Source organism: Lepidochelys kempii, chromosome 5 (assembly GCF_965140265.1).
Source record: "Lepidochelys kempii isolate rLepKem1 chromosome 5, rLepKem1.hap2, whole genome shotgun sequence".
NCBI lineage: Eukaryota > Metazoa > Chordata > Testudines > Cheloniidae > Lepidochelys > Lepidochelys kempii.
Genome location: NC_133260.1, coordinates 15,700,569 through 15,713,753, shown reverse-complemented (window position 1 = coordinate 15,713,753; position 13,185 = coordinate 15,700,569). Strand labels below are relative to the sequence as shown.

Genomic DNA, 13,185 nt, shown 5'->3' with positions numbered 1-13,185 from the left:
TTCCATGGAAAGTATATCCATGTAGTCCATCATATACCTCCCATCAAGACTGGGGGTGCCTTTGCTGCAATTATCCCTTTGATCAGCTGCACACCTGAGCAGATGTATATTTTGGTGAGTGTTTGCCTTTCAAAATGCCTGAATACACATTTATGTTCAGCATGTATTTTCTAAATAGTATTTTGCGTGTTCAGGACAATTATCATGAAAATGTTTAGTACAAGTATTATTGATCAAATAGACCATATCAACATCTGTAATGTATTTTTCACGAATTTCTGCTTAGAAATTGATCAGCTACTGGTGCATGGAATATGGTATAATGTACTTCATTAAACTAAAATACCAAACCCCAATACCTAGGACATTACTTAATTACGTGTAAAAATTTAATTTAAGGATAGAATGTTTTAGGAACTACTGAAAGCCCCAAAAGCATCACTGTTTAACTGTCTTATCATTTATATATAACTGAGTCAATTTCCTTACAACTTTATTTAAAAAACAAATAATTTAGCTTCTGGAATTCAGCCCAGATTGAAATTTTTCCCCCATCAGAGGTTTATAATGGAAATGCTAACACACAATTGTAACTATACCAACATGAATACAGTCACTATGATTCTGCACCTTGAAGTCATCCCTTTTCTATATGCTTTTAAGTTATTTAATTTGATTTTTTTGCTAAGATTTAGCAGATTTTTATGCATTAAAAAAATTACTGATCTTGGAGTCTGCAGTTGTTCCTTATATGAGAGAGTCAGCTTTTAACATTAAATGTAATTACTTATTTTTTTTAAAGAAATGGAGAAAAAAGTGTACTCCTTTATTACATTGTGAAATGTTAATATATTTTATCCTGTGAGAGTAGTTCTTGCGTTTCTGCAGGATTTTGATATCAGGGATATGTCTGCTTCAGGATTCATGTTATTCTCTCAGTCCCAATATAAATAAAAGGGATAGAGGTCAGATTTCTCCCAAGTGGCCGAGGGTATGTCTACACTGCAGTTAAAAACCGATAGCTGGCCCATGCCAGCTAACTTGGACTCACGGGGCTAGGCTAAGGAGCTGTTTAATGACGGTGTAGGTGTTTGGGCTCGGGCAGCAGCCCAGGCTCTAGGACTCTGTGAGGTGGGAGGCTCCCAGAGCTTGCGCTGCAGCCTGAGCCCAAATGTCTACTCTGCAAATTAAACAGCCCCTTAACCCGAGCCCTGTGAGCCCGAGACAGCTGGCATAGACTAGCTGCAGCTGCCTAATTGCAGTGTAGACATACCCTGAAACTTTATGTATTTTTTTTCAAGTCGTTAGAAAACCTTATCCCATCCTCTGCTGACATGTTTCATGATGTTTGGCTTTTGCATTTGAGAATCTTGATATCTTGATATCTTGCACTTGATATCTAGGTGATTAAATGGCACTTTGTGAAAGACTATGGGTCTCTGTGCACTATTGAAGAACACTTAACAGTGAAGGCTCAAATAAGTTTTACAGTAATTGCTGTTAATTTCCTACAAAGAATTATGGCAGACATTGAAATGGAAATTGTAATAAAGTGGATCCAAAGAGACAAATATTGTGTTACCAAACAGGCGGTCTGATCCTGCTCTCATTGAAGCCAGTTGCCAAATTTCCATTCACTTCAACAGTGCAGTATCAAGCCAAGATATAGGAAAATTGATTAAATATGTTAATTTCATAGTAAATTTTTATACTAGCTGTAACAAGAAAAATTCAATGCTAGTCATAGCTTTTTATGAGACTCTGGGTAAGAGATAAAAAAAATAGAGTAGCAATAAATAGGCAATTTTCAAAATGCTAGAAGGCTAGCCATGGAATGCCCCAAGGATACATGCTACATTAATATAGATACATTAGTAAACTGTGTTTATTAATATGTGGGAAAAGATGCCATCAGAATTGCTCTTCCCCTGGGGCAGCTCTGCTCAATATTTTTGGCATCACACCTTACAAACTAATAGCTGCAGATTGAAAATATCCCAAGACAACTATTTGCAAAGCTGCATATCTATAACAAAAATAGAACCAGTAAAGTAAACCAAGGTAATTTAGCAAGGATTCCTTTGGGCTGGCAATTGTCTCTTCAGAGAAAAGATAGTTGTTACAGGTAAGCAAAAAATTTGTCCTTTTGTAAACACATTTAAAATCATTGATCCAAAGGATATTGCTAGGATATCATATCGGGGTGGCCAGACTGGCTTGTGAGCCCTAGCAGGCACATCCCACTGTGTTGAAGCCCTGAGATCCCCACTCCCTGCAGGGCCAAAGCCCCAAACGCTGGCAGGTGTATCCTGGCTCTCGAACTTCTGAAGATTGTTGCATGCAGCTCACAGGGTCAGTAACTTTGGTCACCCCTGTTATATGCAGTAACACAGGAAAGGAAAAAAGACAATTAAGGTGGGAAGAATATTACCAATACAAGTTTTAAAAATTGGTGAATGGCGCTAAATAAAATGTATAGCCTGCAGATCCACCAGTTAAAGTCTAAGAAGATTCTCCCAGTGAATAACCACAGAATCATAGAAATGTAGGGCTGGAAGGGACCTCAGGATGTCAAGTCCAGTCCTCTGAAGTAGGACTGAGTACGACTAGACCATCCCTGACAGGTATTTGGAGCTTTTTAAGAACAGTTGGACAATGATGGGGATTCCATAACCTCCCGTGGAAGCCCATTCCGTGTTTAACTATCCTTATAGTTAGAAAGTTTTTCCTAATATCTAACCTAAATCTTCCTTGCTATGGATTAATCTCATTACTGCTTGTCCCCGCTTCAGTAAACATGGAAAACAGTTGATCAGTGTCCTCTTTGTAACAACCCTTAACATATCTGAGAACTGTCATCTTTTTTTCCAGACTAAACATGCCCATTTTTTTTAACCTTTCCTCCTAGGTCTGGTTTTCTAAACTTTTATAGTTTCTGTGGCTCTTTTTCCAGTCTTTCCTCATCTTTCCTAAAGTGTGGTGCCCCGAATTGGACACAGTACTCCAGCTGTGGCCTCACCAGTGCTGAGGAGAGTAGGACAGTTACCTCCCATGTCTTACATATGATATTCCTGTTAATACATCCTAGGACAGGGGTAGGGAAGGCTGTGCCTCCCCAAACTCTAACCCTATCTGCCCCTTCCCACTTCCCGCCCCCGGACCGCCCCCCTCAGAACTCCCGACCCATCCAACCCCCCGCCCCCACTCCTTGTCCCCTGACTGCCCCCTCCTGGGGTCCTCTGCCCCTAACTGCCCCCCCAGGACCCCACCCCCTATCCAACCCCCCTGACTGCCCCGCCCCTATCCACACCTCCGCCCCCTGACAGGCCCCCCCCGGAACCCTCCCAGCCCCTTTCAGAATGTGACCCTGCGAACATGGGCGGAGCAGGGACAGCCACGCAGCTGGAGTGAAGCGGCAGTTTCCCCTTCAAAGCGCCGCTTCTCTCCGGCCGGCTGCGTGGCCTCCCAGTGCTCCTCCTGAGTCCTCTGTGCACGTTCGCTGCGCACCTGCACCGCCTGTCTGCTCCCCTGAGGCTGCAGGGCAGCCCCCTCCCGCGCTGGCGGCGTGGTGTGCTGAGGCTGTGGGGGAGGGGCTCGGGACTAGCCTCCCCGGCCGGGAGCTCAAGGGCCGGGCAGGACTGTCCCACGAGCCGTAGTTTGCCCACCTCTGTCCTAGAATATTAGCCTTTTTCACAACTGCATCATGTTGTTGACTCATTAAATTTGTTATCCACTCTAAACCCCAGATGCTTTTCAGCAGTACTGCCACCTCTCCTGTTATTCCCCATTTTGTACTTGTCCATTTGGTTTTTCCTTCCTAAGTAAAGTACTTTGCATTTGTCATTAATTAATTTCATTTTACTGATTTCAGTCAAGTTCTCTAATTTGTCAAGGTTATTTTGAATTATAATCCTGTCCTCCAAAATGCTTGCAACCCCTCCCAGTTTGGTGTCATCTGGAAATTTTATAAGCACACTGAGCAAGTGATTGACAGTTGCAGTCTGCTCTCACTACAGGAATGTACCCAGCCATGAGAGACTGGGATGAGTGTATAGACTGAAGATTACTGGCTCTCAAAGCCTCTCCCTTCCATCTCAATTTTTCCCACACTGGGAAAGCACTTCTTGAGATTCTACGGTCTATGAGACAGAGAATCAGAAACACGGGATAAGAATCTCTATGTACTCAAGGGACTTATATAGCCCTTTTAACTGTAGTATCTGAGTATCTCACAAATATTTAATTAATTTATTCTCTCAACACTGCTGTGAGGTAGGGAAGTGTTGTTTATCCCCGTTTTGTAATCAGGAACTGAGGCACAGAGAGATTAAGTGACTTACTCAAGTTCACGTAGCATGCCTTTGGCAGAACAGGAAATTGAATTCAGGTCTATCGATTCTCAGTCCACAACATTAACAGCAAGGCCATGCTTCTCCTGGTGGCAGGAAGCCAAATTCTGTGTTCAGTGAGTAGGGTGCAGATGACCTCTCATTTGGTGATGGGCTTTGAAAACTCCACCTGTAGGAACTGTCTTGTGCTTGAACTCTAGCTTCTGTGGCTCAGGTTTAAAGGGAAGAAGAGATTCTCCCCTTCAGGAAGAAATTTCCTTTTGGACAAGGGAGCCCTTGGATTTGGCATGAAAACACCTTCACCTTAGAGGTCGCCATCTTGTGATCTCCAGGCAACAGCTGCAGTGTCCCCTTGCAGGCATGCTATTCACTCTCAAAGGGACTAAGATATAGAGCTGCCTCTTAGCAGAGCCATCTGACTCAGGTTCCCAAATCCCACATCCGGTAGGGAGTACAATTTTTCTGAACTTAACTCTTAAACTTAGGAGAAAACTGGCCTGTTCTTCTGGGAATAGCAGTTCATCTGACTCATCACCAGAAGGTGCCAGAGCTAAAGGCTCTGCTCCCAAGATTTTCCTACACGGAAAGAAAAAGCATAGAATTTTTTGTCTGGTTCTTCTTCATCTTTATTGTCATTTAATTCATTTTCATCCTTATCTTCCTGGACATTGCCAAAGGAGGAGAAGGTTAGGAAATCTGTTCAATCTAAGTCCAACGGGTTGCGGGGGGGAGTTAAGAGGAAAGTCAGGATCTTCTTCACAAAAGGAAAATGAACTCTTAATCTCAGAGTCTGAATTGTGGGATGAAGCAAAGTAGGAGGATCTTTTTTCCTAATGAATCATTTGAGATGTTACAAAAGGTGATTAGATACTTGGGTATTCTGTCAGATGAGCCCATTAGAAAAAGATTCTAAAAGGAAGAAGAAAGGATGGGTACAAAAATTACAAAAAAGTGTTTTCCAACTGGTTCAAAATCTGAACCACTCATTTCCCTTCACCTCTTTTTGGCAAAAGTAATTAAGACCAAATGGAAAACACTAGCACAGTCTATCAGATTGTGCTGGTGTGCCAAATAATTCTACAATATGCACCATAGCAAAGCAGATTTTGTGCCTCTTCTGAAAGAGGATGGAGCAGTTTCAGCACTAAACAGACGCTGTACTGATGGAAGAGGACTTTTTCCCAAAAGAACCCAGTGACCGCAGAATGAAAATATCACAGCACCAAAAGCCTTCCTCTCTGAGGACTTCTGCTGCGGCAACATATTTACAAGAGCAGTACTGGCTTGGACTAACTGTTTGGCAGCCAGACTGCCAAAAAAGGCTAAGGCCACGTCTACACTACCCGGCGTATCGGCGGGTAGTGATTGATCTATCGGGGATCGATTTATTGCATCTAGTGTAGCCATGATAAATCGATCCCCGATCGCTCTGCCGTCGACTCCGGAACTCCACCACGGCGAGAGGCGGAAGCGGAGTCGATGGGGGAGCGGCAGCCGTCGATCCCGCGCTGCGAGGACGCGAAGTAAGTGATTCTAAGTCGATCTAAGATACGTCAACTTCAGCTAGGCTATTCTCATAGCTGAAGTTGCGTATCTTAGATCAATCCCACCCCTCGTGTAGACCAGGCCTTAGAGATCATTGCAGTTAGGTTTGGAGTTAAAGAAAATCTCTAGGGCTTCAGCATTCGTAGCCGATGCAGCTAGGGATACTTTGATGTTTTCAGCACATGCCATAGCCACCAACATACCAGATGGCACCTCTGGTTGTGAGCCTGGAAAGGAAATATATGGGCCAAAATCATGTTAGTGGCTTGGAAATATGTAGGAGGTTCAGTCTTGGGGAGCTGTTAGACAAAGTGGTGGCAAAATCCTCAGGTAAATAAAATAAGACCTGCATCTGGGACACCAAATCTGGAAAAGGGGGTAGCCGGCCTTATTATAGGTCTAAATAGTCTTTTCATGCAAGGAGACTACAGCAGAAGCAAATGGAATGAGTCTAAGCCTGGAAAGGGGAGAGACCAATCTTCCCACAATGAAAATTCCAACACTAGAAAAAAAAATGCCTGACTGCTGTCAGGAGAGTTCTGGTGAGCAACTCCTCGGGGAGAGACTATTAAAATTCAAGGACCTATAATCTCCCACCATGTTGGACAGATGAGTTTTGTATGTGGTTCAACAAGGGAATGCTATCAGATTTTCCAGGATTCCAACCTGTTGTTTTCTCCCTTCTCTAGTATCTTCAGCTCCGCTAAAGAACTGAAATATGTTAATTGGCATGAATCATCTTTTGTAAAGTGGCACAATATAGAGAATATCTGAAGCAGAGATAGTCTCTGGCCACTATTAAATCTTGTTTCTGGTACACATAAGATCCAGGGAGGACAGAGCTGTGTTGGACTTAAAATACCTGAACAAGTTCATAAGGAGGACCAGATTCAAGACGGAGACTTTGAAGTCTGCAGTGGAGGTGATCTGCCAGGGGGATTACCTTGTGTCAGTCAGTTTGAAAGTTGCTTATCTTCATGTTCCAATTCACCAAGTGCACAGAAGGTTTTGAAGAATTGCTCATGAGACCAATTGTTTCCAATACAAAGCACTGCCTTTTAGACTGTCATCCGTGCCTCTAATGTTCACGAAAGTCTTTGTTGTTCTGGTGGCTTTCCTCAGGCAGAAGAGGATACAGGTGCACCCTTTCCTGGACAACAGCTCTCAAGGCGGCGCCCCGCCAGCAGCAGCACAGGTGTAAGGGTGGCAATAGCATACCATGCCACCCTTACTCCTGCGCTGCTGACTTCAGCTCTGAGAATGGTGGTTGCTGACTGAGGGCCCAGCTCTGCAGGCAGCAGTGCAGAAGTAGGGGTGGCAATACCATACCATGCCATCCTTACTTCTGTGCTGCTACTGGCAGTGGCTCTGCCTTCAGAGTTGGGCTCCCGGCCAGCAGCTGCAGCTCTCCAGCTGCCCAGCTCTGAAGGGAGCTGCCACCAGCAGCAGCACAGAAGTAAGGGTAGCAGTACCGCAACCCTCCATACAATAACCTTGTCACCCCCCCTGCACAACTCCTTTTTAGGTCAGGACCTCTACAATTACAACACCGTGGAATTTCAGATTTAAGTAGCTGAAATCATGAAATTTACGATTTAAAAAATCCTATGACCATGAAAAATTGACCAAAATGGACCGTGAATTTGGTAGAGCCCAAGCAATAAAGTAAACTTTTCAACAGCTGGTCCTAGTGTTGCCGAGCGGTTTTGTTCTGGTAATAGTGAACAGTACGTTGGCAATGTCATATGTGAACCATTAGGAAGGTACGAGGTTTAAGGGACCTACAAAAGGAAGCATCATTGATGCGGTGGGTGGAAGTCCATCTACTGGGTATCAGGGCCTTGGATATCAAGAGCACCAGCAATGTGAAGGCTGACTGCCTGAGCAGAGAAAAATTGATCAGGCACAGTGGACTCTTCACAACAAATCCTTCTGATTGATCATAAAAAAATTTGGAGGTCCAATTCTGGATCTTTGTGCATCCAAGGCAAACTGGAAGGTTCACCAATATTTAGCAAGAAAAGGGGTATCAAGAGCCCTGGGCATAGATGCTCAGGTGGCAAAAGGGCTTACTTTATGGTTTTCATCCGGTTCCCATCATCACCAGGGTAATACAAAAGAGCAGAAAGGAGGAAGCAGAAGTGATCTTATTGGTCCCTCAGTGACACCCAGGGCAGAGATGAGGTGATGGGAAGCTCAGAAGAAAAATTCAAGAGGGAGGTTTTTTGCTCACTCGTTTACACTGCTTTAGTGTCCCTTGAAGAAAGGTTTGGACAAATGAAGCACCACAAAAGGACCTGGGGGTGCGGGGGTGGGAACTGTATTACCTTAGTAACATTCTTGAACAGTTGTACAGACCTTCACCAGACACTGACACATGGGGAATGTAATGTTCAGATGTCAATTATAAAGATCTCTATGTTGAATTGAACACCACCTGTCACATTTGGCAACATGGAAAGCACTCTCCACCCCAAGTTCTCCAATTCATTCATGATGCAGAGCTGAAGGACACTTTTCCAAATGTGTGGATAGCTTTGAGGAGTCTGCTCACACTGCCAGTCACAGTTGTGAGTGGTGATCGCTACTTTTCGAAGCTCAGGCTCATTAAAACATATATTCGATCAACGATGGCCAACAAGAGATGACATCGCTTGCTATTTTATCACTTGAAAATGCCATTGGCCAGTCTTTGGATCTCTCTGACACTTTGTGCTTCAGTTCGCAACCAAACCAAAAATCAAGTTCATACTTAGACTAGGGAAACAGAATACATACTTCCCTGTGGAGCTTTCTAATGGCCTCTCCTGGAATTATTCCCCTGAGGGTCATCGTGTAAGGGAGGAAAAAGGCTTACAAATATAAACATTGATTTGTACAAGAGACACATGACACAGCTGCATCTAGAGATGCCCATTCAAGGGCTCAGGAAGCAAAACATTCCTTAAAGTAAGGTGGGACACCTTTAAGACCCTTCCAATCCTTACTGACTTGGTAAGGAAAAGCCCTAATGATGCCCTAATCAGTAAGTTTGACACAGGCAATATCCGCATGATATTTTGCACACCTCATTGATACAAGCTGCAGAGTCCTTAGCCAAGAGCAGGAGTCTTAGAAACTGCTTTAAAAATGAAAGCCAAGCAAGTCAGATTTGGTTCTAGATTTAGATCTTAAGAGCTGTCTCATATAATGTCTTGCTAATAATCCGGAAAAGGGCATGAACAGCACACTAAAACCTGACAGGACATAAAAAATGGAGCAAGGTACAGAATTAATATATAATCTACCAAGAGATATAATGGATTCCCCATCATTTGGAGTCTTTAAAATCAAGATTGGATGTCTTTGTGAAAGATACACGTAACCTTCACGAGCAGTTATGAGTTTGATGTAGGAGGTACTGGATTAAATTCTATGGCCTATATTATGCAGGTAGTGTGGCCTTAGAATGCATGAGCAGAAAACAAAATCTAGGAAGCAAGTTGGAAAAATATACTCAGCTACTTCTGGGAAAAATAATCCATCATACATATTCAAAAGGAGGGAGGCACCTGGAATTATTAATGCTGAAAGAGACCTGCGGGTGACAGTCAAGTAGAACTACATTTGTATTGTGATATAGCGACAAAAGAAAGAGCTGATACAGGTTTGGACAGCATTCAGAAAGGCAGAGCAAGCGGTAAACCTTCATTTCTGCATAGCCATGGGGCAACAATATTACATAGCATCACAAACATGAGGGATATAACTCGTAATAATGGGAATAAATTAAGAAAGGGCATGTTTAGGCTGAATATCGGGATGGGAAACTTTCTGACAGAGAAAACAGAGCTGGGGAATTGCCTCTTTATTATTACCTCTTCATTATTACTTGCTCCACCTGGCAGAAGGGTTACAAATTCATAAAAAATTGATTGACCTTATGGCAAGGAAGGTTCTTGATAACATATTGATGCGGCTTGGAAAAGTGAAGTACTATGCCATAATAATGGACTGCACTCCCAACATTAGTCACACGGAAAAGATGTCTTTTATAGTAAGATTTGTTGATGACACGGATGGCTGTATCCAAGTAAAGGAACACTTTATCTGTTTCCAGTCAGTGGATGACTCTACTGGAAAAGGCTTAACTCTTTGTGAACGTTCTGAATGAGAATAAAATAAAACTTCAGGACCGTCTCAGCCAAGGCTACAATAACAGCATGAATATGAAGGGAGGAACCATATGGCAGACCCCAGCATCGGTGGCGCCTAGCTACAGGCAGGCCAACAAAAAATATTATGTCCCAGCTAGGGAGACGGAATTCCTCTTCTCCCACCCTCCACCTAACTCCATTGTGGTGGACACTGAACTCTTGTGGCCATCTACACCAAATGAGGTCCACTCCCTATGACAGGGATTGGAAGTGTTTGGATCTCTTTGGGAGGAAAGCCTATTCCTCAGCCACGCTATAATTTCAAATTGCCAATTACAAAGCCCTCTGTCAACTATTCAAAACTTAATTTTATTGATCAGCAGCCTGAGTTGCACCACCATCAGTTCAAAGTCATCATTCAGGAGGATCAGCCAAGACAATGCTACAGTCTGCTGTCGATGCAGCAACACAGTGACCAGGCCTATCTCCACTGCAATGGTTATGCGATGTGCGTCGTGGCTACATCTGTTGGGCTTCCCTAAAGAGGTGCAGTCAACCGTCGAAGACCTTCCCTTTGAAGGCACAAAGCTCTTCACAGAGAAGATGAATGCCTCTCTTCATACCCTAAAAGAATCTAGGGCTATTCTCTGCTTGCTGGGCATCTGCATGCCAGGACAAAAGAGAAAACTTAATCTGCAGCCCCAGCACAAACCACACACCTCCCAATATCCAACTCAGTGCTATTACGAGCCACAGAAGTAAACTAAGTTCCCTAAACATAAACCATCTGGCCCATAGTCTTCCATGTTCGAACCATCTGCTTCCAATCATCAATTTTAATGCTTTGTTCAAGGCGTCGATAGAGTACTCCCCCCAACCACTGTAGCTGAACACTGTTTCCTGTCAATTTGGCTACCACAGATCTGTTTGCCACTTACCTGAACAAGAAATGTTCACGCTACTGCTCCAGAGAAGGGATGGGGCAACACTCTTTCTCCCTGGGGGCAGGGACCTTTTCTATGCCTTTCCTCTGTTCCTTCTACAGATGAAGGTCCTATTAAAAATAAAAAGAGAAGGAGCACACATCATACTGATTGCTCCTTACTTTGCTGAGACATACCTGTTATCCTTACCTGTTACAACTCGCGACTTGCCCGCCAGTGTCTCCAATCCACTCCATGCCTCCTCTCGTAGAACAAAGGATGCACCCTACATCCTGACCTGGGGATTCTTTGTGTCAAGGCATGGATCCTTCATGGTTCCAAAATATAGAGAGCTCCTGCTTGAAGGAGATACAAGACACATTGAAACAGTAGGAAGTCCTCAACATACCGGACTTAACCACAAAAGTGGTCCAGGTTTTGGATTTGGCGTACTTCTCATCAAATCTCCCTGACATCTGTGACTCTTCCAGAGATCTTAGACTATGTACTGACTCTAAAAAAAATTCTGAACTATCTCTCTGCTCCCTTGGTGGCTATAGAAGTTTTTCACCACCAAGTAGAGGATTACTCAGTGATATCACACCCGACCAACATTCTACTCCCATGTGGGACCTGAACCTGCTATTGAAAGGCCTGACTAGACCTCCCTTCGAACCTGTGGCCACCTGCTTGCTTGCATACCTTTCAGTGAAGACGATCTTCCTGATAGCAATCACATCGGCTAGGAAAATAGAAGAAATAGCGGCTCAGATGGTACATCCCCCCCATACACAGTATTCTTTCAGGACAAGGTTACTCTCAGGCCACGTCCAAAATTCATCCCTAAAGTAAGGGGATTCCACATGAACCAATTGATTCACCTTCCAATTTTCTATCACAAGCCTCACTGCGACAACAGGGAGGCTGTATTACACATGCGAGATGTCAGGAGGGCTCTAGCATATTACTTGGATAGGACAAACATTTTCAGGAGATCTCCTAAACGTTTCCTTTCTATTGCAGAAAGATCTAAGGGCTCAGCAATATCAGCCCAGAGACTCTCCAAATGGGTCTTGAACTGCATTAAACAAAGCTATCAGATCTGCAGATAGCATTCACACACACTCAAAGAGGTCAACCTCCTTATCTGTTGCCGCCTTCAGGAATGTCCCTATCTCAGAAATCTGTAGAGCAGCAACATGGGCATCAGTCCACACCTTCACAGAATATTATGCGATTACTGGGGACTCTGCCTCCAATGCCATCTTCAGCTCCACAGTATTGTCATTGTAGCTGACCCAACTCCAGTGTCCCAGCCCTCCAGGAGGGATACTACTCGGGAGTGACTTACAGTGGAGCACCCATAGGGACACTACTTGAAGAAGTTATTCACCTTGTGCAGTAACAATGGTTCTTCAAGATGTGTGTCCCTATGGGTGCCCCGCAACCCACTCTCCTTCCCACTAGTTCCGAGTTCTTGTCAATGACTCTGTGATAGAGAAGGACCGGCGGTGGGGGGGAAATTAACCTGCTCTTACTGGCTAGCCTCGTGGCAGGGCACGAAGAGAGTGCATTTGTGGGCCTAATGAGCACTGCTACTGATCAGTAGCACAGGGACACAAGCACACTTACAGTGGAGTCACCCATAGGGACACACATTTACTGCCCAAAGCGAGTAACTTCTTTTTCTTTCCATTGCCATGTCCCTCCTCTCTCTTCTTCAGCCTTCTTTCTTCCTACCCAATCATAGACCTTTTAAACTTTGCATTGTGACTTTCTCTGATGTTTAGATCACTCATACCATTCTCAGGATCATCTCTATGTGCTATAAACTGGCATAGCTGAAAATTGAAGTTGTGTTCATGGAGCATCTGATCTATGGAATTGTTTGCTTCTGAGTACGTTTTGACCCATAAAGTTAGTGGATTTGAAATTTAATTTTCACTAAGAATTGAAGAGTGCTTTAGAACAAACACATGCCAACCACTACAGATGGCAACCTTCAAATTCAAATGTGTAATTATTACACACACTGTATAATGTTAGATTTTGACAATCCCTGCATTTTGTAGGCTTGACATTTTTGCTAACAATTTCTTCTCATTAGGAGGCAGATTGCAGAAAAGGAAGAAAGACTTTATAAAAGGTAATTTATATTTCTCTCTGGTAGTGTGGGTGTAGTGCTAGACATAATTCCTTATGAAGTATGGTGTTCATTATGTAAATCATTAT

General features: G+C 43.6%; 1 protein-coding gene across 5 annotated transcripts in view; it reads left to right on the top strand.

The window, feature by feature from the left end:
• The window catches only part of DYM (dymeclin), a 389,955-nt gene that overhangs the window by 132,512 nt on the left and 244,258 nt on the right, over positions 1–13,185 (top strand). For 2 of the 5 annotated variants that reach the window (XM_073343511.1, XM_073343510.1), the window contains one exon: positions 13,061–13,099. The exons of the other annotated variants lie outside the window; for them this stretch is intronic. In XM_073343511.1, the coding sequence (XP_073199612.1) occupies positions 13,061–13,099 (39 nt within the window). The remainder of the gene's footprint in view (positions 1–13,060; positions 13,100–13,185) is intronic. 5 annotated transcript variants of the gene reach the window in all.